General features: G+C 44.3%; 1 protein-coding gene across 1 annotated transcript in view; it reads left to right on the top strand.

The window, feature by feature from the left end:
- The window catches only part of LOC122806963 (D-beta-hydroxybutyrate dehydrogenase, mitochondrial-like), a 411,496-nt gene that overhangs the window by 4,043 nt on the left and 379,595 nt on the right, over nucleotides 1–27,858 (top strand). The window contains exon 2 of the mRNA XM_044077813.1: nucleotides 9,492–9,564. Coding sequence (XP_043933748.1) covers nucleotides 9,492–9,564 — 73 coding nt within the window. The remainder of the gene's footprint in view (nucleotides 1–9,491; nucleotides 9,565–27,858) is intronic.

The raw sequence follows: 27,858 nt of genomic DNA, 5'->3' as shown, positions 1-27,858 counted from the left end.
CACCTTCCCTCGTCAATGGCCTTGGTGACTGTTTCAAAGAAATCAACCAGGTTTAAGAGGCAGGATCTGCCCTTAACAAAGCCAAACTGGGTAGGATCCAGTGTCTGTAGGTCCCCAATATCTTTATTTATGAGGTCCATGATGATCCTTTCCATAGCTTTGCAGAGCAAGCCAGTCAGGCTTATGGGCGATAGTTCCAGGATCCATTGAGGCACCACCTTTGTGGAGAGGGACCACTGTTGCTGTACGCCACTCTTTGGGTACATATCTTGTAGTAAGGCTAAGATTGAACAGTAGTTTTATGTTTGGGTTTAGCTCTTCTTGGAGTTCATGTAGGATGCAGCCTGGGACACCATCTGGTCCCATTGATGCTGTGTTTTTGCTTTGGAGAGGCGGCTCTTACCTGAGCATCTGAGATGTCAGGGGCAGCACTCTGTTGGGATAGATATTTGCCCTTTTGGTGGGGAGGGGGGGGAGTTTGCGCTGAACCTGTCAGCTAGGATGTTGGCAAAGTCTGTGGAGTCGGTGTATTTGTCATTTTGGTCTAATTCTGAGCATATCTGGGAATTCCCACCCAGGTTCCTAACATAACTAAAGAAAGCCTTGTGATTATCCTTAGTGTCCTGTGCAATTTTTCTCTCGAAGCTGGCCTTAGACGATTTTATGAGTGCCCGTAGTTTTGCTAATACTGATCAGAGATGCCTTGCCTTTTGGGATTTTGCTCTATCATGTAGTAGCTTCCGCCTTCTATTGTATAGTTTGTTTATGGCTGGGGTCCACCAGACAGGACATCTGCCTTTGGAGGATTGGGTCTTGGTTTTATTTGGGATTGCATGATCCATGCATTCCTGAAGGTGTTCATAGAATGTGTTTATAAAGGATTCTGCGGTCTGGGCCATATTTTCCACAGGCCCGGGGGCTTTGAAAGATTTCGCCTCAGTTTTGAGGCGTGTGAAATTTGCTTTAGAGAAGTTTTTCTCTGTGGTTTTCTGGGCAGGGGGTGGGGTCGGGATGTGAATATCCAGTGAGATTAGTTTATGGTCTGATCTTACCAGTGAGGTCTGGAGCATAGTGTCCCCATGTTGGTGATGATCAGGTCCAGTATGTTTTCCCCTCTTGTGGGAGTGGTAACAAGTTGTTCCATAGCATTTGAGTTTATAAATTCTAGGAACCTTTGGGCTAGGGTGTTGGAGCTAGAGTAATGCTCCCAGTCTATGTTTGGGTAGTTGAAGTTGCCCAATATAATGGTGTTGGGAGAGACCTTCATATTTTCCAGTATTCTCAGGAAGGCCAAGTGGGGTTCCTGTGTTTGGGAGGGTGGTCTGTAGCAGGCTATAAACTGGAAGGCAGTTTTACCCACAGTTAGTTGCACATGGATAGTCTCTGATGTTTCGTGCTGTGCCACCAACCTGGAGGTGTGGGTATCTTTGACGAATATTGATACTCCCCCTCCTTTTGTGGTTCGGTCCAAGTTTTGGGGCCGAAAAGCATGGTATGAGGTATAACCTGGTAGTGCTGGGGTGCTCTCGGGAGCCTTGATTTTCCTCCAAATGAACAGTTAGTTATAACTGGATTTTTTTACAGTTGTTTTCATAATTGGAAAAGCTTTATTCAGCTTTTTGATCAGTGTGCAGACATCTTGGAAGTCTCCTGTATGTCAGGATACTGAAGAGAAGAGAAACCTTCCTATCAACAGAGTCACTTGCATTTGTTTGTAGGCCAACAGTGATCTTCCTGTGAAGGGGTGAAACTAATACATTGTAATATATTATTCTGTCTTTGGGGGGATTTGTGTGTTTTGTGGCGAATGCAAGGTAATGGCTAGGAGGGGAGTATTCCAACCTTGGCAACAGGTCATTGGCTATCATGACTTGCCTAACCTCCTTTTTTTAAAAGGTTCAATATTTGTAGACCACTTTAAGCTGTGTGAGAACTTTTAGTGATTTGATTTCAATATGAGGTGGAAATGACTGTGGTTGATCTAACATAATAGCAAGATAGTTTTGCTGAGTCACAGATAGTAGATGCTAATTTGTGTCAAAGATCTGAAGTGGTAGTGCCAAAACCACTTTTCATTGTTCCAGACAAATATTAAATAGTAAACAGTAATGTGATATTTTAAGTCTGTTAGCAGCATAATTAATATCAAAGTCTCCAAAGCTTCCCAGTGTTTGACAGTAGGCATGTGGTTTGTAATGGTTATCTCCTGACCCTTTTCCTTTAAAATGAGATTTTAATTATGGCTGTTTTCTAGTCAGCTGGTACTCCCTTTCATCTCATACCTTGAATATTAAACTCTGAGTGATGGGGTGATGTATTTGATTTGGTGATGAACTTAGATCTTTCGTAAAAGAAGCTGTCAGTTTGCCCATCTTTGTTCCCATAGTTTGCTGTCATCATGTGTTTTGTGAAGTGACTGAAAGTATGAGATTGCATATAAAAGCAGTAGAAATTAGGTTCCTTCATAGGATATTTGGGCTTACTAGGAGATGGTCTGCAGCTTTCTGATCCTAGAAGATATCTTGGTATAGCTACTGTGTTTCTGGTGTTGCCTCAGTTGAGAAGGTCTGGATACTGGGCACCTCCTACTGGAGATGTACGAGGCAGACCCCAATAGAAGAAAGCCTTTGTGCAGATTTGGGGCACATTGGAGGGCTGTTCATCTTTCAGCTTGCCTGAGGAATGCATAGAGATTCTACAAAATGAGCTGTAGACTGTTGATAGGGTTGGGTGTGATCTGTCTACCTTGCTCAGTTTGCTACTGCCATGATTCTCACCAGGTGATTCTGTTTAGAGACAAGATGGCTGGGTCACTGATAACTTGGGACTAAAAAAATTGATCAGAAATATTTAATCTGAAGTAGGATGTTCATTTGTCAGCAACCTGTGGGTTACGGATCCGATATCGGATCCGAGCCGGCAACTTGTTTCAAGCTAATGGATCCGAGCTCCTAGCTCCTCCCTTCACCCACAATCCCCTGCTAACCCTCCATGACCTCAGATCTAGTTTGCCGCGCTTGTGATAGCTGGATCCTTCTTGAGCTCTTCAGATAAGTCTAGAAAAAGTTACCTTTTTCCAACTACTTTTCGTCAGGAATTTCTTTTTTAGTTTAAATTAATACTTTTAAAGTGTGTCTGAGTTAGGTTCCTTATTTTTTAATTAGTACCCTCCCTTCACTGGTCGCTAGTGTGTGAGTGTTTGTTGCATGTCTTTTGGGGCCTGTGTGTGTGTATAGTTGTTAAAAAGTTTAAAAAAAAAAAAAAAAAAAAAAAAAAAAGGGAATGGCTGAGGCCCCAAAAGCCATATTTTCTAAATGTACCGAGTGTGGCCATAAGCTCTCCCCGGCTGATGGCCACACTCTGTGCGTTCGGTGCCTTGGGGTTGAGCACCTTACCTCGGGCTGTACTAACTGTGCAGCGTTCAACCCCAGGGCACTGAAAGAACGGAGGTCGAAGCTGGTCCTGGTGGGACTTTTACCTCCGGATTCGGCTTCGGCCTCCGCTACCTCTGCTGCTCCCGTGGCTCCACCACAGCCTGTGGTGGCTGCCACTCCTGCCTCCGACTGGGACTCAAACTCCCGCTAAAGTGTCGGAGGACAGGGAGGCCAGGAGGGAGAAACGGAGGGAGAAGCACCACAAGCGGCGGGCCGAGACCTCTGTTTCGGCCCCGCCAGCTAAGCGGGCTTCTCCCTCCACTGCTTCTAGGTCGTCTCCTCCTCGGCTCCGATCCCCTTGTTTCTCCCCGGGGCCCGAGGAGGAGGAGACCCGATCTCCGTCGAGGTCATCGAGGCGGCATTCCAGGCCTGCTTCGGTGGCCTCCTCGAGATCTACCTTCAGTTTATCAGATGCAGACTTGGACCGGATGATCCGAAGATTCATCCAGGCCCAGCTGCAGATGGGAGTGCTTTTGCCTCCCCTTCAGGGGAGCTCACCTTTTTCCACCCAATTGCTCCTTCTCCGACCCACTACCCAGGTTCGAGCTCGAGCCGAGCAGCCTTGGAGCCGGGGGTGGGTCGGCGCCGACAGTACTTGGTACTTCGGATCCGACCCTGCCCTCGAGCCTGTCGGATCCAACCTCTCGGAGCCGTGGTCCGAGCTTCGGATCCAGGGGATTCAGTGTGCCTTCGGGTCTGTCCAGGTCGGAGCACACTGGTCCATCGGATCCGACGGTCTCTGCGCCGGCTCCGATCCCTTCATCGGATCCGAGTGGGAGCCGACTTTCGGATCCATTGGAGAGTGGCTTTCCCTTGGCATTCGATGTTGTGGAGAGGGCTCTGTTGAGAGCATCCGGACCCCCGGTCCTTGCATCGACTCCTCCCTGCATTCCCTCTCTGCTGGGCCAGGTTTCCATCACCCGGCCAAAGGGACAGCCTGCTTCGATGCCACAGCTAGTTCCATTGGAACAAGATGTTGCTGGCGAGGCCTCCTCGGACAGTCCCCCCGAGGAAGCTCCTCACAAGCATAAGTGCAAAAGGAGGCACGTGGACTCCCCTAAGTCCTTAAATGAGGACACGGACTTGGATGAAGGGGAAGGCTCCCCAAGATCGCCCCCTGAGGATGTCTCCTTTGGAGACATCATGGAGACGCTGAGAATCAGAGGTGGGTTGTCTGCCCCTAAGTCTTTCTCTGACGAGTCCATGTTTCTGGAGGCATTCGAGGCAGGCCCGTCTACCTCCTGGGTGTCCCCTCCAGCCGACCCCCTGGTGGACCTCATTACCACCAGGGCGTGGAAGACTCCAGACACCGTGGAGCCAATACCGAAGCGACCGGATAGGATTCTTAGCCCCCCCTCAGACCGGTCACATTGGAGTAAAGGCCCCCCTGTAGATGCCATGTTGATGGCGGCAGCCACAAAGAGAGAATTGGCTCAGGAGAGTCCCTCAGTCCATCCACCGAGCAAAGAGTCCCGTTTGATGGATCGCTTACGGAAGCGAGTCTTTAGTTCAGCGACCTTCTCAGTAAGGTCTCTGAACTATATGGCACATGTCATCAGGATGCAGTGGGATCTTATCAAAGAATACGCTGCATCCCCACCTGAGTCCATGTCGGAGGAGGATAAACAATTGTACTCCACCCGAATGGCCACTCTGAGATCTATTTCAAACACCTCTATGCGGCTGTTGTCCCACGCCACAGAGGGAGCTGCTAGGGCTAGCGGAGCAGGCCTAGTCATGAGACGTCAGGCCTGGCTCCGTCATTGCGACTTTACGGAGCCCTTTAAAGTGTCCTTCGCGAACGCCCCTTTTGATGGTTCTGCCCTATTTGGCAAAACAGTTCGCGAGACACTTGCCCAGAGTGAGAAGGACGGGAAGACGTCTGCCGTGGGAGTCCGCTTCTCTGCTCCCCAGCGGTCCTTTTCAAGGAACCAAAAGGGTCAGAAGAAGATGTGGTTCCGGAAATCGCAACATTCCCAACCAGCTCCGGACAACCAGTCCTACCGTGGCAGAGGTGGACAGGGAGGACGTCACCCCAGGGGCAGAGGGGCTCCAAGAAACTTTGGGTCCAGAGAACCTTTCTCTGAGTGGCCCGAGCAGCAGTCCTGAGGGGTTGCCCGGCTGCTCCACTCTGGAGGCAGTCGGGGGGGGGTGTTTTTCGAAACATCTAGCGGCATGGGAGTCTATCACAACAGACCGCTGGGTGCTTTGCATCATATCCAGAGGGTACAAAATACCAATCCTTCATGTCCCCCAATCCAAGAACCTCCCCGATGTACCACCTGATCAGAGGGAGGCCGCAGCCACAGAAATACAGCAGCTGCTAAGAAAAAGAACCATCCAGCCCGTCCCCCAAGACCAGCTCGGATTAGGGTTCTACTCCAGGTTCTTTTTGGTGCCAAAAAAGACGGGGGACCTGAGACCCATCCTAGACCTTTCCCGCTTGAACCTGTTAGTAACCAAGGAAAAATTCAGAATGGTCACTCTTCAATCTATCCTCCCCCTTTTGAGGGAGAACGATTGGATGTGCTCTATAGACCTCAAGGATGCGTATTACCACATCTTAATGGACAAACGATCCAGGAGGTTCCTTCGCTTCCGGCTGGGAGCCAGTCACTGCCAGTTCAGGGAACTCCCCTTTGGCCTCACCACAGCCCCCAGGGTGTTCACCAAAGTGTTAGCAGTGATTGCGGCCCACCTGAGACTCCAGGGAATTCAGGTCTTTCCGTACCTGGACGACTGGCTCCTGACCGCACCAACAAGGCATCAACTTTGCTCGGCCAGAGACTTCTTTCTCCATCTAGCCTCACAACTAGGCATTACTATCAATGTCGGCAAATCTCTACTGGCTCCAACACAGATCATAGAATTCATAGGTGCCAGAATAGACACCAGAGATTTGCGAGCCTTCCTAACTGCCGAGAGAATCAGGAACCTACAACTTCATGTGCGGGCTATCCTTCATTCAGAGGCTTCACCAGCGGAATTGATCCTGAGGGCACTAGGCATCATGGCGGCAGCGATTACACTCCTTCCATGCGCCCGTTTGAACATGCGAGTCCTGCAATGGACTCTGTTAGTGCAATGGTCCTTCCTATCCCTTCCTCTCCGCCATCCCATTGCTGTCAGCAAGGCTTGCAGAAGGGCGCTACTATGGTGGCTCCAAGCATCGAACTTCCATACGGGCCGTCCCTTCTGCACCTCTCCCCCTATCGCCACGGTGACCATGGACGCTTCCCGCCTCGGGTGGGGTGGGGCATTATTCAGGCAGGACAGTCCAAGGCACGTGGAACGATACAGAGACCTCTTTGCATATCAACGTTCTGGAGATGAGAGCGGTGCTGTTGGCGTTGCAAGCACATCAGAGCTTCCTCCCCGCAGGAACGATTGCAATTCACTCGGACAACATGTCAGTGGTCTGGTATATCAACAAACAGGGGGGAACCAGATCTTATCCTCTTTGCCGCGAAGCCATGAGAGTGTGGGAATGGGCGATCTCCACCAACCGCTTTCTGATTGCAACGCACATTCCGGGGAGGACCAACATCCTAGCGGACAAGCTCAACCGCACCCTTCTTACCCCTTACGGGTGGTCTCTCAATCCTCTAGTAGTGAAGCAGATATTCGCAACATGGGGGCAACCCTGCTGCGATCTTTTTGCATCTCCATCAAATGCCAAATGCGACAATTTCTTCGCTCTAATCCCCTACCAGGGAATCTGCAAGAGGCAGCTCTGGTGCATGCTTGGCCACCCGGTCTACTCTATGCCTATCCTCCTCTTCCAATGATGATACAACTCTTACAGAAAGCCTCGCGGTTGGGGAGCAAGATGATTCTCATTGCCCCATTCTGGCCTCGACAAATTTGGTTCCCTTACCTGTGGTCTCCCCTTGTGAATCACCCTTGGATTCTAGATCCCATTCCGGATCTCATCTCCCATCCATTGGACTTGCCAACTCCAAACCTGGACAATCTGAAACTGACAGCTTGGTTGCTCCAGTTCCACTCCTAGTTAGGACTCCCGGTATCTCTTCACCAGTCAAAGCCATCCTCGTGGCAGCGCATAAGCCCTCCACCAGGAAAGTGTATCACAGTAAATGGAAACGTTTTCCATCTGGGCGGAGCGCCGCGATCAAGATCCCTTTACGGCTCCTCTTCCATCCATTTTAGACTTCCTAACTGAACTCTTTCAGGAAGGCGCTAGTTGTTCAACTGTCAAAGTGCAATTGGCAGCCATTTCTCATTATCATGTGGGACATGATACAGGGCCCTTGATGTCAGCCAAATTGTGTAAAACCTTTCTCAAGGGTACCTTTTTACTTGGACCCCCTGTAAAAGAAGCCGTATCCCGATAGGATCTTACTTTAGTTCTTCAAGCCTTGACTGCTCCACCCTTTGAACCCGCTGCTTCAGTGGATCTCAAATTCTTGTCATGGAAAACAGCATTCCTTGTAGCCATTACTTCAGCGAAAAGAGTGTCGGAACTTCAGGCTCTTTCTGTGAAGCCTCCATATGTGATTTTTCACCCTGATAGAGTGTACCTCAGGATCAATCCCTCCTTTCTTCCCAAGATAGCATCAGAAACCAACATAAACCAATCCATAAATTTACCGGTTTTCTTCCCTAAATATCAAAATAAGGGTGAATACAAGCTGCACTCATTGGATGTTCATAGGCAGCTTCGTTTTTATACTCATAGGACAGCTGGCCATAGACAATCTGACCAGCTGTTCATTTCCTTTGCCAAATTTAACTTGGGGAAAGCTATCTCTAAAGTTTCTTTATCTCGCTGGATTTCCCAATGTATCCTACTGGCTTATCAAGCCTCGGGGAGACCCGCACCAGAAGGAGTTTGTGCTCATTCCACCCGCTCCATTTCTACTTCTGCGGCTTTCAAGTCTAGAGTTCCTTTGGATGATATTTGTTCTGCAGCCACTTGGGCTTCATCTCATACCTTTATCAACCACTACAAGCTAGACCTGCTTTCTAGAGGGAGAGCATCCTTTGGCTCTGCGGTGCTTCGTAATATCCTTCCATGATGGCCACCCAGGGAGGGTGCAGGTAGCTGGGGACTCTGTCCCACAGGTTGCTGACAAATGAACATCCTACTTCAGATTTAGAAGTTATGTACTCACCATAACGTTCCATCTGAGTAGGTAGTTCATTTGTCTGCAACCATCCCCCCCTCCTTCCCCCTGATCTACTTCGATCTATTAGTTGTTAAATATCCTTTGTTGGATATATATTGAGAGGCAAACTCGATCTGAGGTCATGGAGGGTTAGCAGGGGATTATGGGTGAAGGGAGGAGCTAGGAGCTCGGATCCATTAGCTTGAAACAAGTTGCCGGCTCGGATCCGATATCGGATCCGTAACCCACAGGTTGCAGACAAATGAACTACCTACTCAGATGGAACGTTATGGTGAGTACATAACTTCTAATTTACATTCCTTCTGGCTTTTAGACACTGTTGTAAAAATGATATTTCAGATCTTCAACAATGAAGGGTATATGCTGAAGTTGAAATGCACTTGGATTTTAAACATTGTTTCAATAAAGATACACATGCCAATATCCATCAAGCAGAAAATTGCCAATTCAAGAGTATTGAACAGATTTTTATATCTGCTGATATTTTTTGTTTTTATTTTTAAATCTCTGATTTTCCTAAATCATGCTTGAAACAGGCATATGCATACTGAGAATATGGCCTGTAGATCACATCTGATCCAAAAGTAAGTAAATATTTTTCAGGTTATCATGCTGTCACTTGTTGATAATGAGTGAAATATGAAAAAATTGACTTCAAAAGTGCAAGCCAACAACAGACAAGAATTGCAATGAGTTGAGAATGACCGAAATATAAAGTTAGACTTTAAAGTGATTGTTATAAAATAAAGAAAATGAAGACTGTATGGTACACAAAGCCAGAAAATCCTGAAATACTTTGGATATTTAGTGACACTGTAGTTGCGTAGTAGAGCTGAATCTTGATGTGTTGCATAAAGCATTTAATACGTTATTCCCCTTTCTGTCTTTTATTTCATTTATCTTTCAGACAAGCAGAATTGGTTATCCAAAGCTGTGCTCTACCAGGCAACAAATGTTTGTATTCAAGTCAGACAGAGATGGTAAGTATGAAATCTAACATGCATTTAGTATAAGCTAGCCATTTATTAAAAACTACACAAATTTGTTTTGGTAAAAAAAAGTTTCGGAGTTTTGAGTTACAGCTGACCCCCTCAAAGTAACTATGATGTGATTGTGTTATAAACGTTGCTCCTTTCCCCGTGCAAACATGTACAGAAGAGGTTGGATCCTCAAGTTGCAATTCTGCAGGCAAGACAGACTCTGCTCTAAAGTCAGAAACATCCTTGGTATTTCCATCCTCTTGCAGTCTGTGGTATTAACCATATGGTTTATCAGATCCTTTTCATGAAGTAAGTGCTCCCTTGTTTAAAAATAGATGCTTATGCTAAACATTCCCAGTATCCCTGCCAAAATGAATATATAAAGGAAACCACAGTCTTAATTCCTGGAAATGTCAATGCATCCCCTACACAAAGGAGGTGCATCCACCAAACTGACTCAGTACTGATACATAGCTAGCCTAGCTATCTTTTCTCCTTCTAATGTAGTGTTTTAGTATCAGCAGCTGTTGACATTGTCCATGACATTCTGAGTACAACCCCTACTCTGTCCCTGTTTGCTTCTGGTTTGCCTCCAAGGTGATATACGAATGCTGTATCAGTACTTGGAAAGCATATTACTTAACCTGCAAGCTTTTAAATGCTGAGATACACCCCTCTCCAAACTCTTTGTCCTAATGGTTGTGTCTGTGAGGATAACCTGCAACCCAGGTAAAGTTTTGTCACCATTTTTCCAGCGAACGCTAGAACCTCTTAACCAGGATCTGGGCTCCTCTATATAATTAATTTGTGTTTATAGTATTAGCTTTGAGTGCACTTACTTTACCATGTCTTCTCTGGATTAGCAGCTCTCTCATGCATCACCCTGTACTTCTCTAGTTCCTTTCTCTATCTAGCTTACCATCCTATCCTCTGTCTCCTTGACATTGCATTCCCTATGTATTACTAATAAATCCTTTGCAATGACCTACAAAAGAGAGGACTTGTATGTCAGTCTCTCATATCTCCTCTGTCTTTTCTTGACCTTCGTCTTTTTGTTTTCCCTGTCCTACCTGTCTATATCCCTGCTTGCTTCATCTTGCCACCCAACTGAACTCACACTACTGCTAATAGCCTCTCCTACTTTGCTAATCCCTTTTCTTCACTCTGTTAGTATTTATCCCTAAAGTTACTTAACTGGGTGCTTTTTTTCCCCCTTGGACACACAAGGAATTAGTTATGGCAAAAAAAAAAATCCCTCTGACCTAACCCAACACAAACAACTCCGCTGTCAAGTAAAGCTCATTAAAAACAAAAAAGAACACAATCTTGGTCTACAAAACTATGATAAGCAAAACCACCAAAAATTCTGGAGCGCCATCAATTTCTTATTTAAACTCAGGCACAAACAATAATCCTTGTCCAAATCCAGCTAAAACACCCCTAGAAATAGCCCCACACTCTTTAACTCGTATTTCTGATCTCATCACCAACTTCCCTCAGAACAACTTAGCTTCTTCAAATTCATACACAGCCCCATTATTCGGCTTTTATCTCACCCATACCCACCACCACCATAAAAAAACTACTTCTCAAACTCAAACCTGGCTCCAATGCCCTTGATAACCTACCTTCAGAATTTCTACAAATTTCTGCTAACTCCATTGCCTTTCCCATCAGTATACTTCTTAACAACAGCTCCATTCAAGAGTTCCACATACCTACTATTTGGAAAAAAACATATAATCTGATGTTATCCTAGTCACCATTCATCACGTATGGGTCTAGGATCTGACATCGGATCCAAGCTGGCACACTTGGACAACATCTTGGTTCAAGCTCCTCTGCTGCCATAATGCTCTGCTGCCCTCTAACCCCTCAGATGTCGTTTGCCGCTTTAACTGTCAGACGCAGATAGCTCAGCTCCTCGTATTTTTTCTGTGAATAGTTTCTTTAATTGGATTTCTTATTGGGCTTTCCTCTTTCTTTCTCAGTTTTAGCTAGTCAGTGTACTCTATTGAGCAAACGGTTCTGTTTTTTCCCATTCCCGTTAGTCGTTTCAGTCATTTTGTTTTTTGCACCCTTTTTTGATTTATCAAGTGTGGTAGTGTAGAAACCCTTTCCTTGATCTCTTTCCTTTCAAGTGTATTGATATTTTATTGGCCTTGTTGTGCTTTTGTGTAGGATGGATCTTGGTGGTTTAGACTTATTTTTGCCTGGTTTTCTGACTCATCCTAAACTTCAGCTGTGGTTGTGTTCCCCTATGTTGGACTAGCCTTTAGGGTTCAAGAGGTGCTTCTCGTGCAGTCGGAAGATGCCTGTTTCCGACTCACATGAGGAGTGCCTCTACTATCTTGGTGCCGGCCACAAACCCGCTGCATTCAATCCCAGGGCTCTGGTTGACAGGCAGAATAAGCTTCTTTTAAAAGGCCTGGTTCGGGGGGGGGGGGTCCCTTGGTCAAGGAGTCCTCCACCAAGGCAGTGCCTCTGGCCATAAAACAAAGCTGCCGCTGCCTTCTCCTGGGGAGGTTGCCTCCAAGAAACCTAGGCTGTCGGATCCCAGATCCAACTCCAGCTTTAGCGATGTTGGATGAAATAGTCTCTGATCCTAGGACTTCTAGAGAGCCAACTCCCAGGTCCAGGGCTTCTGGTCCCAGCCCTTTGGATCTGAGGGTTTTGGGTTCAACTCCTGGATTCAAGGCTTCCGGGTTGAGACCTTCAGATCCGAGCCAGAGCAGACCTGTCACGGATCCGGCCCCTACAGATCTGAGGTGTTCGAGAACTATTTCCTCGGACCCTCATGTTTCCTCGGATTTGTTACAGTCAGAGCCGAGACACATGTCGGATCCCAACCTGGTTGAGGACCTTCCTTCACATCTTGTGGGAGGGGACCATTTGTTTACTCTTCCGTGTAGGACCCATTCCCCAGACCATTGCAGAAGGCCCTCTGGGTCCTGGCACGGATCTCCATCTAGGTTGTCTGTTTACTCCCGGTTCTCAAGGAGCATCCTGCTCTCTGATATGGACAGGATGATGCGGTCCCTTTTGAGGGCTCAATTCAAACTTGGGGCTCTTGGCTTCCCCAGCCCAAAGAATTGGGGAACCTTCTCCCACCCCCGATGTCTTTCTCCTTGTCCGACCTCTCAGGGTTTGGACTTAGGGGAGCCGGTGCACAACAGATAGGTGATGGGGGTTACCAGGACTTGTCTCATCCCTACCCCATCAGAGTCTATGGCCAGTTCTGCTCCCCTTCCCCCGTGACAGGTGGGGCCACTTGTCCTGGTTGTCACCTGGGAGTCCGTGGGAGCTAGTTCGGGTCTGGGCTTTTTGGATCACTCTCTGCCCCTTGGTGCTTCAGCTCTTGATAGCTCCAGGCTGTCATTCTCCAGAGGGTTGGAGATTCTGGCAGGGTCTGCTCCTTCTTCCGTTTTGTAGTGTTGTCAGCCGGGGGAGGGAGAGGGGCCTTCGTCCAGTCCATCTGCATTCCGGGTGGCGGAATGATCTCTCTCTGCTACGAGGGGAGCCTCCCCTACTCTCCCTGCTCCATCCCAGCCCCAGAATTTGAGCGGACTTTCTCATCCTGCTTCTGGTCAGCTCGTTCAACCTAGCTTCCAGGGAGGAGTTACCCCTATCGGGGTCTCCACCTCTTCCGAGTCTTCCCCTGAGACCCCCACGGAGGAGGTCCCTTGTAAGAGGACATGTAAGAGGAGACATCTTTATTCTCCCATGGAGTCTGTCATGGGGGATACAGATATCGATGAAGGGGATGAGTCCCCAAGGTCACAGCCCGATGTCTCCTTTGTAGACATCCTGGAGATTCTTAAGGCCAGAGGTGGTTGATCTGCCCAGCCCCTGTCCTGTGAGGAAACAGTGTTTCTGGATGCTTTTGGTACGGGCCCATCTACCTCTTGGATGCCCCCCCCTCTAACTGACCCTTTGATCAACCTTATTGCCAGCAGGGCTTGGAAGGAACCCGATACAATGGAGCCAGTACTTGAGAGAGCAGACACATTTTTGAGCCCCCCCATTGGACAAGGGTTTTTGTTCCAAGGCATTTCAGTTGATGCGATTGTGGTAGCTGTCACCACCAAGAAAGAGTTGGCGGAACAGAGTTCATCTGTCTATCCTCCCAATAATGAATCGAGATTTGGAAAGTGGGTGTTCGCCTTGCGAGCATTAAACTACCTGACGCATTTTACCAGCCTGCGAGCATTAAACTACCTGATGCATTTTACCAGTCTCCAGAGGGATTTGATAAGGAGTTTACCACTTCCCTGTGAGTCCATGCCTGCGGAGGACTTAAAGGCAGTTTCTCCCAAGCTGACCACTTTCACATCCATGAGGTTGATATCTAATGCTGCAGGGGGCTCTTCACGGCTTGCAGGTTCAGCTTTGCCATCAGGAGTCGTGCCTGCCTGCACTTATGTGGGTATGCAGAGGCCTTTAAAGTGGCGTTCACCAACATCCCCTTTGATGGTTCAACTCTTTTTGGACCAAATGTCAAGGAGACTTTAACCCACAGTGAGGAAGACACTGTCGGCCATAAGGATCAAATTCTGTACCCCCCAGAGGTCCTTTTCCAAGACCTAACAGGGGATTAAGAAGATGTGGTTTGTAAGTTGTAGTCTTCCTTTCAGGACTCTCAAGAAGATTCCCCTTCCAGGGGACGGGGAGTGATTTCAATGGTCATCGCCACCCTAGGGACAGAGGAGACCAACAAAACTAAGGCTCCAGGGAGCCTTTCTCTGAGAAACCCTTCCAGTGCCCTTGAGATGTTGCCCAGCTGCCCCTCCCTGGAGGCAGTCTGGGGTCGTTTATCTTTGCACCCTTCGGCCTGGGCAAATATCACAACTGATCAATGGATGCTAAAAATTATATCCAGGGGATACTGTATAGCCTTTTACAACCCCCTACTGAAAAGCGGAATTCTCCTCGACGTACTGCCCAGTCAGGGAGAGCCTGATTTTAGAGGTGACCAATCTCATTTAAAACAGAGCCATCCAAAAGATCCCCTCAGGACAGAGAGGAACCAGAACCTATTCCTGCTTCTTTTTGGTACCAAAGAAAACAGGGGACCTGCGTCTGGTTCTGGATGTCAGTCAGTTGAACCTTTCAGTCAAGAAGTCGAAGTTCTGGATGGTCACTGCACAGTCCATTGTGCTCCTTCTGCACTGGATGTGTTCTGTGGATTTCCAGGACATGTACGATCTTATCAAAATAGACGGTCCAGGAGATTTCTCCGTTTTCGCGTGGGAGCCAATCTCTTCCAGTTCAGAGCCTGCCCTTTGGACTCACCACAGACCCCCCGGGTGTTTACCAAGTGTATGGCAGTGGTGGCAGCTCATCTCGGGCTGCAGGGATTTCAGGTGTTTCCTTATCTCGATGATTGGCTCTTTATAGCTCTCCCACAGCATCAGCTGATGGAGAACACACACTTTCTTCTGCGTCTACTTGTTTATTTAATCAGTTGGGGATAACAGTGAATCTTGTCAACTCTCCCTTGACCCCATCTCAACAGATGAAAATCATAGGCTCTTACCTGGACACTACCTCGAAGATTGCAGCTCTTCCTCTCCGCCTGCTTCTTATTCAGTCTCAAGTTCAGTGGTCCACCCTTTCTAAGCCTGTGTCGCCCCCTATTCGGCTCACTCCAGTTTGTCGGAGACTTCTGTTGTGAATGCACTCTCCGGACCTCTTAGCAGGCAGGTCTTTTTCTCCCCCAGTTCCGATGGCCATGGTGACCACGGACACTTCCCTCTAAGGTGGAGGGATTCCATTGGAAGACTGTCCAAGGGACGTGGTCCCATGCATAAATGTTCTGGAGATGGGAGCAGTCCTTCTTTCTTTGCAAGCATTTCAAGACTGCCTTCTTCTGGGGACAATAGCAGTTCACGCAGACAACATGGCTGTTGTGTGGTACATAAACAAGGTGGTACATGTTTTATCTGCTTTGTCGTGAGGCCATGAGGGTTTGGGAGTCGGTGATGTCCTCGGGGCACTTTCTCCTTGCAATGTACATTCCCGGCGCATCCAATGTGCTGACAGACAAGCTGAGCAGGACCATTCTGACCCCTCATGAGTGGTCCCTGAATCCTTCAGTGGCGAAGCAGATCTTCCATGAGGGGCCAACTGAACTGCGATCGTTTGCTTCCCCTCTCAACCACAAATGCAGTAGCTACTTCGCCCTGATCCAGCCAGAAGGGGAGTCCCCCAGGGACGCTCTGACTCATGATTGGCCTCTGGATCTCCTTTATGCTTTTCCACCCTTACCTTTAATTTTGAGAGTTCTTCAGAAAGCAAGATGCTTCCAGACGCAATTGATCCTCATTGCCCCCTTTTGGTCTTGGCAGGTGTGGTTCCCTGTTCTGTGGTCTCATCTGAAGCCAACCCCCCCTTGGGTGCTGGATCCGGTGCCGGATCTGCTCTTCAGCCTGTTGCTCCAGCCACTTCCAGATTTGCAGACCCTCCATTTGACAGCTTGGTTTGTCCACTTCCAATGATTCTTGCAAAGTCCAGACTTTCTTCCCCTGTGAAGGAAATTATCCTTTCTTTGCAAAAATCTTCTACCAAGAGAGTTCACAGAAATAAATTCAAGAGATTCTCTGTCTGGGCTAAGGTTTGGAATTTTGATCCATTTTCAGCTCCTGTTTCTGACATTCTTCTTTTCTTGGCATTTCTTTATCAGGAGGGCACTAGTTTCTCTACGATCAGAGTTCAATTGGCAGCAATTTCTAAGTTTTATCTCGATAATGAATCCTACATTCTCTTCTTATAAGGTTCTGTAAAGCCTTCTTGAAAGATGTCTTTTTGTTGTGTTCTCTAGTCATGGACCCTTCTCCACCGTGGGATCTTGCTTTGGTGCTGCAGTCTCTAACTAGGGCCCCGTTTTGAGCCTGCTGCATCCTGTGACCTCAAATTTTTTTTTCTTGGAAGACTGCATTTTTAGTGGCAATAACTTCAGCAAAGAGAGTATCAGAATTGCAGGCTCTTACCATTAAACCTCCTTACTTGATATTTCATAAAGGTATTGTGGCTTTGAAACCCAACCCTTCCTTTGTCAAAAGTGGCCATTGAAGCAAATCTCAGTCTATCCAACTTCCAGCGTTCTTCCCTAATTATCCGAATAAGGGAGGTTACATTTTACCTACAGTAGATGTTCATTGACGGCTTTCTTTCTGTTTGCACAGAACTAAGCCTTTTCGTCTCTCAGACCAATTGTTTGTGGCATTTTCAGTCAACGGGAAAGGCCAAGCTGTTTCGAAAATTGCTATCTCCCGTTGGATTTCTCAGTGCATTTCTTATATTCCTCATGTGGTTCTCCTTTGCCTGGACCAGTTAAGGCTCATTCTACCATGTCAGTGGCTACTTCAGCTGCCTTTGTAGCTTGTCAGTCCTTGGATGACATTTGTGCAGTGGCAACTTGGTCCTCTACTTGTATCTTCATCTCTCATTACAAACTTGACCAAGTTTCTAGGGGGGAGTGCTTCTTTTGGCTCCACTGTTCTTAGGCATGTCCTTCCTTGAGGCCACCCGAGAATGTTGGGTAGCTGGGGACTCTGATCCATACTTGATGAATGGTGACTAGCATAGCATCAGCTTAATAGTTATGTACTTACCATAACTTGGTATTTGTGTTATCCATAGTCACAATTCATCACGGTCCCACCCTCCATCCCCCTTCCTGAGGGATTGGCAGGATTTTGGTAGACACTGTCTGGTGGCAGGTCTCTTCTGTCTGTCTTCTTTCTTCAGGGCAAACTCTATCTGAGGGGTTATAGGGCAGCAGAGCATTATGGGAGGGGAGGAGCTTGAGCTAAGCTGTTGTATAAGTGTACCAGCTCGGATCCGATGTCGGATCCTAGACCCATTTGTTATGAATGATGACTATGGTTAACACGGATACCAAGTTATGGTAAGTACATAACTATTATTCTCCCTCTTTACAAAGGTCAAAATAATATTGAAATCTCCAACTTCTGACCCATTGCTGGATAACTATAAAAATAGGCATTTGAGAGCATTCCACCTTCATGGATAAGAGTGCTTACAAATGTATAAGATACACCCTACATTGATCGATTACATTCCAGGAACCATGAAACAGTGGCAAATCACTTTGCAGTTAAACCACACTATAAAAGGACACATTTATTATTCCAGGAATAAACATTCAAAGGGGGATATTCCTGGGTGACTCTGTCACTGCTGCTCTTTTGTTTTGCCTGTAACCCATTAAGCTGTCTACTTAATAAATTAGGCCATGGGTATAATTTGGCTCCCAGAAAACAACGTTTAAAGGTTTCTGTTATCTTTTTGTGGATGATTTTAAAAGTGTATAGTTCATCAGGTGTGGAACTGAAACCACAACTGCAAGTGGTCAAAACTTTCTCAGATGATACAAGAATGTCATTTGGTCTTGATAAATGTGCAAAAGCAACCTTTAAAGCAAGAATGCTGCTGCACCAAGAAAATCAGTCTGGGACAGGGATGTAATGTAAAAGAACTTGGAGTAAGAGGGAGTGTATAAATATTTGGGAACTGTTAAAATCTGAATAAATGTGAATAAAACTTGGGAATCTTTTAGAAGACTAAAATGAATACTGAAAACAGCTCTGATATCTAGGAACAAAGTCCAAGCAATAACCTAATTTGCTCTTCGTGTTCTAACTTAGTTTTGGGTTGATTGACTGTCTCCAAAAGGTATTGTATCAGCGAGTCAGGAAAACAAGATAAATGCTTCATGCTTATCAAGTGATTTATAAAAATAGTGTATACCAAGATTATATATTTCCTTTTCTGGAGGAGGTTTGGGCCTCCTTGAAATTGATTACCATGTGTAGATTGGCAGTTGTAGGACGGCATACTTATCTGCTGACCTGACAAGATCCAAACATAGAGACTAAGTTTTAAAACAAGAGAACAAGTCTAATATTACTTCCCTACTTAGTTTAGCAGAAACATGTCAGTGTCAAGCAGTAATGGAAACTGAACCAGAAGTAGATATAAATCAGGCAGAAAATGAAAGTGCCAAAAAACAAAAAGAATATAAGGTGAAGGAGCAAGTGAGAGGGTAAAAAAATGTGGAAAAATGTATAAATTTATAGTTGCAGGTACATAAAACTCTATTGTAGGAATGGTTAAAGAAAGGTGAATATAAACCAAAAGAGAAGAGGTTAATATTGGCAGCCCAGGATAGTGGACTACTTCCACATTGGTGTACAAAGTCCATTGAACGTGTCGGAGAACCAGACAAATATGGGTTTTGTAAAACAGAATTGGAAACAGTCGCACATCTTTTTGCTGGGTGTGATACACTAATGTCAGAAGGCCTGCGTACTGAAAGGCATAACAATGTGGTAAGACTGATTGCATTGGGGATTTTGTAAACATTATAATATCGAAGTAGCTGAGAAGCATTAGAAATGTGAGCCACAAAGCATGATTCTTATATCACATGAGATTACCCTTTACCAACAGTTCACAGAATATATCTGAGAAAACCAGATATAGTAGTCCAGGAAAAAACAAAAGTGGCATTGATCATTGAAATTGCTACACCCAGTGATTAGTATCTTGCGTACAAAGTCATAAAATACCAGGATTTGCAGGCAGAAACGAGTGCCCTGTGGAAGAAGGATAGCCAGACAGTTCCAATAGTAGTAAGAGCAATGGGTCTCATAAAAGGAATATACAGTCATATTTAGATATGTTACCAATACTTGTAAATCTGTACCAATTCTGGGCACATTGTGGGTGCTGCGAAGAGCACTTCTGGCTAACAAAGATCAAAACAATACCAATTTCATGAACTTCAGTCATACTTTGACTTAGGAATGAGGCCCATTCCCATCATGATATTAGAAAACCAAAAGTCTTGGAGAAATTAAAAAGCAGGACCCCCTCAAGAGATCATTGCAAATCAGTTTCCATTACAAATCAGTTTCTGTGAGGATCAGGTCAGCCGTCATACCAACTATCCATTTTCTTTAAATATGGTCAAACCAGACCCATTGTCTTGATTATTTTTCCTCAGTCTTCACTAATGAGTATTTAGTGCAGTTGTCAAAATTCAGAAATTGATAGTCTTAACTAATCATATAAACCCCTCTAAATGTTCAAGTTAGACCGTTAGCACAAATAAGTAAATACATAAACATTAAAGAAGAAATTCCTTAATTAATTTAATAACTAACATATTAAAATATATGTAAGGCTAAAGATAAATTGTCCACTTGTTAGCACTATTAAGAATGCTTTACAATGGCTACATGTATCTACTAAACTATACTACAGGTATGCCTTTTTTAAACACCTAGTCTCTATTTCCTGATCCATGTCTGTTTATAGAAATAGTGTGATCCACATTAGATCATTGTTGTGGTAGTCTAAGCTATTGGGGAGTAGTTATGTCCTTCCAAGGATATGACCAACCGGTTGGCTGTTAAGTCTTAGGGGCACATTAACTTCCAGGAGCTTGAGAAAAGCTGCGTATAAAGACAGAATGCCAAAATCCATGGAATTGTCTTGCCTCCAAAGTGCAGGCTTTGTGGTACTTGAAGTTGACTAGAGATTCTTCAATGCTGGGCAGGTAAAATCCTTGTAGGGAAAACCTTCCACTATATTTTTCTGAGGAAAATTGGTGTTTGCTTGCTTTTCTCTCTCTCTCTCTCTCTCTCTCTCTCTCTATAAAATATCTTATTTTTAGCTAGGGAAAATTGGTTTTGTTACAGAGAGCAGTAACAGGCCTTTTACACATTTTCTTCTTATTAGACTTTTGTGAGTAAGGGACAGGAGTTTGCACTTGGGGGGGGGGGGACTGTCACTGTAACAAACTCTCCATTCTTGTACACCTTAACTCTTCTGGGCATCATTACCTGCCTACTAGGCTCCTTTCTTGGTGAAACAGGTGAACAGTTACTGGTTGTCTTAGTTTTCCTTCTCCTGTCTGCTAGAAGAATAAAGATGGTGGGGAGACTTTGGGTGTTAGGCTGACTCATTTGCTGCTTCAGCTGCCGATGGGTGAGACAGCTGTGGCCTGACCTGGTTCCTTGGAACACTCATTTTCTCCTGGTCCCTTTTAGTTTAGCACGTACAACAGCTAAGGGGGTGGGGAATTAGATACATCCTTGGTTCTGTAGGGATGTCCTCTCTGGGCATGGGGAGAACCACTCTTGTTGGTGTCAAGGGAGGGAGTGGGTGAAGATCTGTCAAACTGATAAAGAAGAGAGCCCGAGTTCCAAATGGTGTGCCTACCTTGGTTTCAGTCTTTGTTCCAGGGGTGTCCCTAGGAAAAGAAAACAGAAAATTAGAAACATCTCTTCTCCTGTGGACAAGAAAGCTTTGCTAGAGTGCTGACTTCTTTCTTTAATTTCACTAATTCCTCTTTTGGCAGAAAGAGTTCCCTGGCTTTCTGACTGTGATTTTCAGTTATGAATTGTAATTGGAGGGAGAATGTACTTCAGGGATTTCTTCACGAGCTGAAAAAGATTCTGATTCCAAGGAAAGTGTTGCTTTGGAATTCCTTCATAAGACCTATCATTTTCTGAGACTTGGTTATTTCAAAGGACACAAAATGAAAATCCTACTTCAAGGCAAAAGTACTATGATTTATTACAGTTTGATATTCCATGATCTCAAATTGTTCCTCCTATATTATCTGCTTTTGATGGAGTTTTTTCTGCAGTTGGTCCATCTACCTACTTAACTAAATAAACTTCTGGGAACTTCAACAAGGTATCTTTATTCCTCTTACAGAGAGGGTCTAAGAGTGAGAGTCTCCTAGATTTGCTAGCTAGTGTAGTGATTTTAAATGGACTACTCTTTTGTACTCTGCTTTCTGCTTGAAGAAAGTCTTAAAGGTTATACAAGGTACCTTGGACTTGCAAATACCTGTTTTCTGATCTGAAAGCAGATTCTTTATTGATTTTATTCAACTAAAACTGCTTTGGCTAAACATATTGGTAATGCTAATCCCACTCCCTTGACAAGGAGGGGAAACCTCTTTAGACTTGGGAAGAAAGTGTAAACTGCCAGGCTCACATTTTTTACTTCTGTATTTTGAGAACTTGGAAAAAGATGGACTATTGACAGTTTTTTTTTTCCTGAGGTAAGTGATTCTTTGAATTTCTTCAATTTTATGTGCTTCTCATGAAGTTAAACATTCCTTAAAGCATTCTTATGATGGTGCTGACACTGTGTCCCAGCTGCTGCTTCTGGGTCAGCCATGAGAAGATCTGCATGGTTGTGTTCTCAAAATTTATCAGATGATGTTAAAATGAGGTTTTAAATTCTCTTGACAAGAATGATCTGTTTTTTTTTTCCCTTCTGCAGTTGGGGTTCTTAAAATATTTGTGCGAGGAAAGTTAATTCAAGTGTAACACAAATCTTCCAGCCTTTTTTAAGGAAAATAAAAATTCTTTCCACCTCTGCTTCCTTTTTTAAAAAGCAATTTAAGTGCAAGGTACCAGTAAACATGATTTTAAAAAAGTAATGGCAAGGATGCCCTAAAAAGAAAGGGAAAAACTCTGGAAACTAAGGACAGTCCAAAAGTTAGTGACTGTCTGCATCTTCACACTACCTCCACCCTGGCAATCTCTCTACTTCTGTGAATCTACATATGTATCTCAGTGTCAACAGATTGTTGGACAAATGGATTCTGAAATTCATTCAGTAAGGGTGCATTTGGCAGTGGGACTCCCTACCTCCTTTTCAAGGGATTCCTGCTTGCAAGGTAAACAAATAACCCTGTTTCTGCCAGTTCTGGAACAAATGTTATCCCAGGGTGTCAAAAAAACAGTGCCTTCCTATCAGATGGGTAAAGGATTTTATTGTAGGATTTTTCCTGATGCCATAGAAGGAGTGAACTTTGAGACCAGTGATCTCTCATTTTCTCAATATTTTTTATCAAGGTCCTAAAGTTCAAAATGTTATCCCTTCAAACCCTGTTGCCTCTTATCCCAACACGAGCTTTCATGGTAAAGCTACACTTAAATATGCTTACCATCAAATTCCCATTTGTAAATATTTCAGATGCTACTTAAGATTTCCTTTATCTGGCTTGCACCATCAGCTGTCTCGTACCCTTTAGACTGTCTACATGAATATTCACAAAGTGTTTGGCTCCTGTAATTGCTTATTGCAGACTACAGTGCATTTTCCATATGTAGATGATTGCTTTACATTTGCAGAATTTTTTTCCAGTTGTCAAGAGTCCTTGACAAGTGTTCAGAAACTCCTTTTCAGTCTGGAGTTTGAAGTGAACTTGGTAAAATCATCTCACATGCCTTCTCACACAACAGTTTTCCGAGGATTTCTTCTAGATTCTCTCTTGGGAAGAGCTTTTCTTCCTGAGATTTTTCAAAAAAGACTCTCTATCTGCCAAGGAATTTCTTGGGATTGTGGGATACATGGCTTCTATGATTTTCATGATTCCCTATCTCTGGTCAATCTGGACTCCACATTCACACTCCATTTATTTTCATATTCCAGCTTTGGTCTTTATAAGAAGGGAGGTGCTGTGGTGGGTGGACCACTTCTCTGTCAGTTCAGGTCTCCCCTTCTCATTTTTACCTCCTTTTGAGTCTTTCACAAGAGGTACTGCAGACATTGCTTGGAGGGCATTCTCAAAACATGGGAAGTGCAATGTCTGAGGAACAAACAGGACAGGTAAAAACACATAAATGTTAATAATAATATCATGGCAGTAATACATATTTTGAAAGCCTTGAAATTGTCTCTGGTCTCCAGGAGCTCTGCATGTTATGGACAACTGCCTTGGGGTCAGTCTTTTTTCAGTGATGTGGTACCAGTGTTACTCCCTTTGTTGACATGCTTTGAGGGCCTGGGAGGTAGCAACTCTACTAGTTGGACTCTGCAAGCTTCGTACATTCCACCCAACCAAAATATTATAGCAGACCAGCTGAGCAGGGCCAGGACAGTCCCTCACAAATAAAAAGTACATGCAGGGGTCTTCAAGGAATTGATCCAGATGTGGGGACAATCTTCAGTACATCTGTTTGTCTGTTTTCAAAATGGACAGCTGAAGAAATTCTACTCCAGGACTCCTTGCAAGCAACCTTTTTATACCCATGGATAGGAATGTTCTGTATGCTTTCCCCCCTTTTCACTGATACCAAGGGTTCTTCTAAAGATCAGGAGGAGTCCTCAGAAATGGTGGTAGTGACAACCTTTTGGCCCAAGCAGCAATGTAGGTTCAGCATCCTTACTATTATAGGCTTTGGCTATTTGGTTTGTATCCCTCCCATGATGCAACAGCTGGCTAGCTTCACAAATTCATATCTCTCTCCCGCACCCACACTCTGACTACTTGATTGAACCGCATCTTGGAGGGAAATCAACAGTTACACTGTAGACAACTTAAATATTTTCTTACTTCCTCGGTTCTGAGGCTACACAAGAGCAGCAGTTGGCTTCAGGCTTCATTTCTGGCAGATAAGTCCCAAGAGGGGAACTGTTCCACACAAATTACTGCTCATTTAAGAAAATATAAAAGTTATTTTCTGGCTAGAAGTGGTATTTCCTGTTAAGAAAAACTGTACTTTTTTTTTTTTTTTTTTTACAAAACAGTACTTTTTACAATGTCAGAAGTCTCCTTTTGAGGACTGCTATTTTTTGAACAGGGCTTCTTTTGAGAATCGGGGGACTAATTTTGTGGTAAAAATTTACTTTTAACTTTTTTTGCATGTGTACGTTTTTAAGGATTGTCCAGCATTTTACAGGACAGGAAATGTTTGTTTGTATGTTGACTGCTTGTGTACAGTTTGACAACTTACCTTCACTTCTTTCTATCAGTGCACTTCAGAAAGGGGACTTTGAGTTCTGACAAGGATTTTTGTGTATTGCTTGTACTTTTCCTTTTGATGTGGGGCTGTTTGAGGAAGTGTAAATGTATATGCTACTTGCGAGCACTTGTTTCACAATTTGCCTTCTGACAGACTCCTCCAGCAGTGCTTACTGCAATCCAGCTTCATCCTTGGTAACAGCATGGATACTTAGTCCATGCCTGTTAGTTCTTCTACAGCCATACAAGTAAAGAAAAAGCAACACAATCTAGTCCTTGCCACCATCATGGGCTCAGACATTGCCTCAGCCATTGGTGGGGGATTCTGTAGAGTCTGACCATTGTGCTTCAAACCAATCACTTATTGTTTAGGTTGCTCTGGTGTAGCCTTTTCAGCATACATGGAGCAGGGATCAGCCACATCTTCTATGACTGTTCCAGCGTCCAGTTGGGAGAGCCATCATATTTGGGTCTGGGAGATACTCTGAGAGGTTCTTTTGGGGGTGGCTAGGTAAAGAGCCCTGTTGACAGGGGTGGCTAGGTAAAGAGCCCTGTTGACAGGGGTGAAGTGTCATCCACTAGTTGGGCTTATTCCAGGGAGGTCCTTGCAAAGAAAAAGCAAAAGGTTAGACATTGCTCATCAGAGGACATGGTATATGTTCATTGATTATTGCTGTACCTTAGCCAGGAGATTTTTGTAGGCTGGTAGTCATGGAAGTCTGAAATTGAATGAGTGTGACTCCAAAAAAAAAAAAGTTTGAGGATTCTGACATTGTTGGAGAAATGGCTTCTTCTCCTGGGGATTTCCAAGCCTAATACTTCTAATTTGGAAGAAATGTCCTCATCGGCTCCTTTGGAGGAGTTTTCCTTTCCTGAAACTTTCCAGGATGAATATGTATTTTTGTGAGAACCAGTGGATGTCCCCCTGAAATTATGAGATATGTTGCAAGTAGATGTGCTAAATAGCATACCCATCCCTCCTAGGTTTGCCAACCTTGGTGGATGTGTTAAATGCTGACTGTAATAACCCTCACTCTCTGCCTTCAGCCCTCCTCAAAAGGCAGGTATACTTTATAAAGTACCAAAAGCTAACAAAGTTTTGTTTTTTCCTCTTGGATCTGATGCAGCAGCCATTTTGCTTTTTTGCTAGCTGGAAACAGACTTTGTCTATACTAACCCTTCTGTGGATAAAAAAGGTAAGGTGTTGGACAGTTTTGGTAAGAGAATTTACTCTTCTACTTTAGCATGCAGAATTCTTGTGTAGATAGATTTGAGAGAAAGCTCTTACTGGAGTCATATTCTAATATTGTGCAGATAGTGTCTAGGGCCACTGCTAGAGTTTTGAGTATTTCTAGATACATAACCAAAGGTTTGCTAATGAAGTAAGGTCTGACATTTTAAACTCTACTCTAGGTAGCTACTTCAGGTCTTACTTCTGTGCAGGCTGGCTTTGAGTTGGGAGGTAACTCTTCAATATCACTTAACACTCTAAGCATCTTGCATTCCATCAAGAGCAGAATATACTGTGGATAAGCAGTGCAGAACCAGGAAAGATCCTCATGAAGACCCCCTTAATTATTTTATATTCTAGTGGGAACACTGCAGATACATCTGTTTGACTCCTTTCAAACCAGACAACTAAAATGTCTACAGCTGGATTCCTTGTAGGCAGGCCTGAAACCAGATTTATTCTCATTCCCCTTGATCAGAGATGTTCCTTTATGTATTTTCACCCTTTCCATGGTAATTCTGAAAATTCAGACGGACTCTCCAGAGTCACTGTGGTGATGCCGTTTTGGCCTAGGCAACATTGGTCCTCCCTTCTTATGGAATTGCTACAAGTTCCCTCACAGATTGACTTTACTTGCACAAGACAAAGGGCGTTTGATACACCCCAGTCCCAAACGTCTTCAGCCAACTGCCTGGGTAATTCAGTTCTTATACCTTTTAGGCCTTTATTTTATGGACTTGCAGCAGGTACTAAAGGAGGTAAGAAAGCCTACATGTAGGAAATCTTTTGTAATTGTAAGTAGAAAATATTTTCCATTTGGTGTTTAAGCAATAACTAGGACTGGTTCTTAAATATTTGTGAGAGTTACTTTCCTCTGGTCTTTCTTATTCCTCTATTAATGTTCATCTAGAGGCCATTTCTGCATCCTTGCCCAAGGGGTTTTAAATCTTAGGTCATCTAGAAAATAGATGGCTTCTTCTTGAGATCTTAATTATGTTCTGTAAAAGTCGACTATAATCCAGCAAATTGGGCTGATTTAAGATTCATCACATGGAAGACTACTAATTTTTGCTGTGTTCTCTGCAAGAAGCGTATCTGAGTTGCAAGTTCTCATGATGATTGAACTCTATCTGCTCTTCAAAGAGATATGGTCACATTAGGAACAAATCCCTCATTTATGCCTCAAGTTTACTTAGAACACAAAGAGACTGATGGCACGATTCAGTCAAGATCCCCAGAACCAATGAGAGAGGATTCTACAAACTCTGGATGTGCATAAGCAGCTCTGGTACTATCGTGACAGAACTATGTCCTTTAGAAAAGCAGACCAGTTATTTGTTAATTATAACAGGACAAAGAAAGGACAAAATAAGGACAGCCTGTGTCATGACAGACTATTTCAAGATGATTGTCCTCTGCTATTGCTTTTTATTACTCCCTCCATGGCAGATCTATTCTAGGAAGTATCGAGGCACATTGTACTAGAGCCTTGGCCTCTACAATCAGAGCCATATCATGGTCAAATGGGGACCTAGGCAGGGTAAAGGCTCACCCCCCCCCACGCACACACACACAACAGCCATTCATGTTCCATTACTTGGCTATTTCTCTCCATTTAGCATAAACTCTGTTCAAACCTATCAGTTTGTATATTATTTTTTTCTTTACTTCTACAATGATTACAGATATTTGGATTTAATTTAAAACTTTTATTTCAAATTTTATAGCACAAACACTAATAGCCATTTGCTAAACAAAACAATATAATCTCACAATGAAAACAGACTTGACAGAAACTGTAAACTCTCCCTCTGAAACTTGCATTTATTGAAATTGCATTGGAACTCGCAGTCAAAGAAAATGCATCAGGCCAGTGGTGGATTGTTTACTTTTGCCCCTTGCACACATTCTTAGCACCATGCATAAATGATGTGTTCTTTGACTCACTTTCCTGATTTGTATTAAATTATATTCCTTGTGTAGTACAGCACCACTTGCGTGTTTTAAATTTTGAACATTTTTTCCAGTAAGCAATGAAACAAGACATATGAACCAGTAATGACAAAACCATCCATTTCAGAACATTTCAATCTTAAAAGGCCATGGTAACTTTTTTGTCATTACAATCCACCAATGTCAGTCTGTGCACAATCTCTACAGAAGTAAAAGTCATCTGAATAAGCATGCCTTCTAAATAGCATGAAACATGATCTCAGGCTCTTTGGAATTAATATTTAACTATAGCCTCCAACTTAACTTCTTGCTT

This window comes from Protopterus annectens, chromosome 7.part0 (assembly GCF_019279795.1).
Source record: "Protopterus annectens isolate FY-2018-M chromosome 7.part0, PAN1.0, whole genome shotgun sequence".
In the NCBI taxonomy this organism is placed as follows: domain Eukaryota; kingdom Metazoa; phylum Chordata; order Ceratodontiformes; family Protopteridae; genus Protopterus; species Protopterus annectens.
Note: the sequence above shows the minus strand (reverse complement) of the source record. Positions and strands in the feature narration are given on the sequence as shown.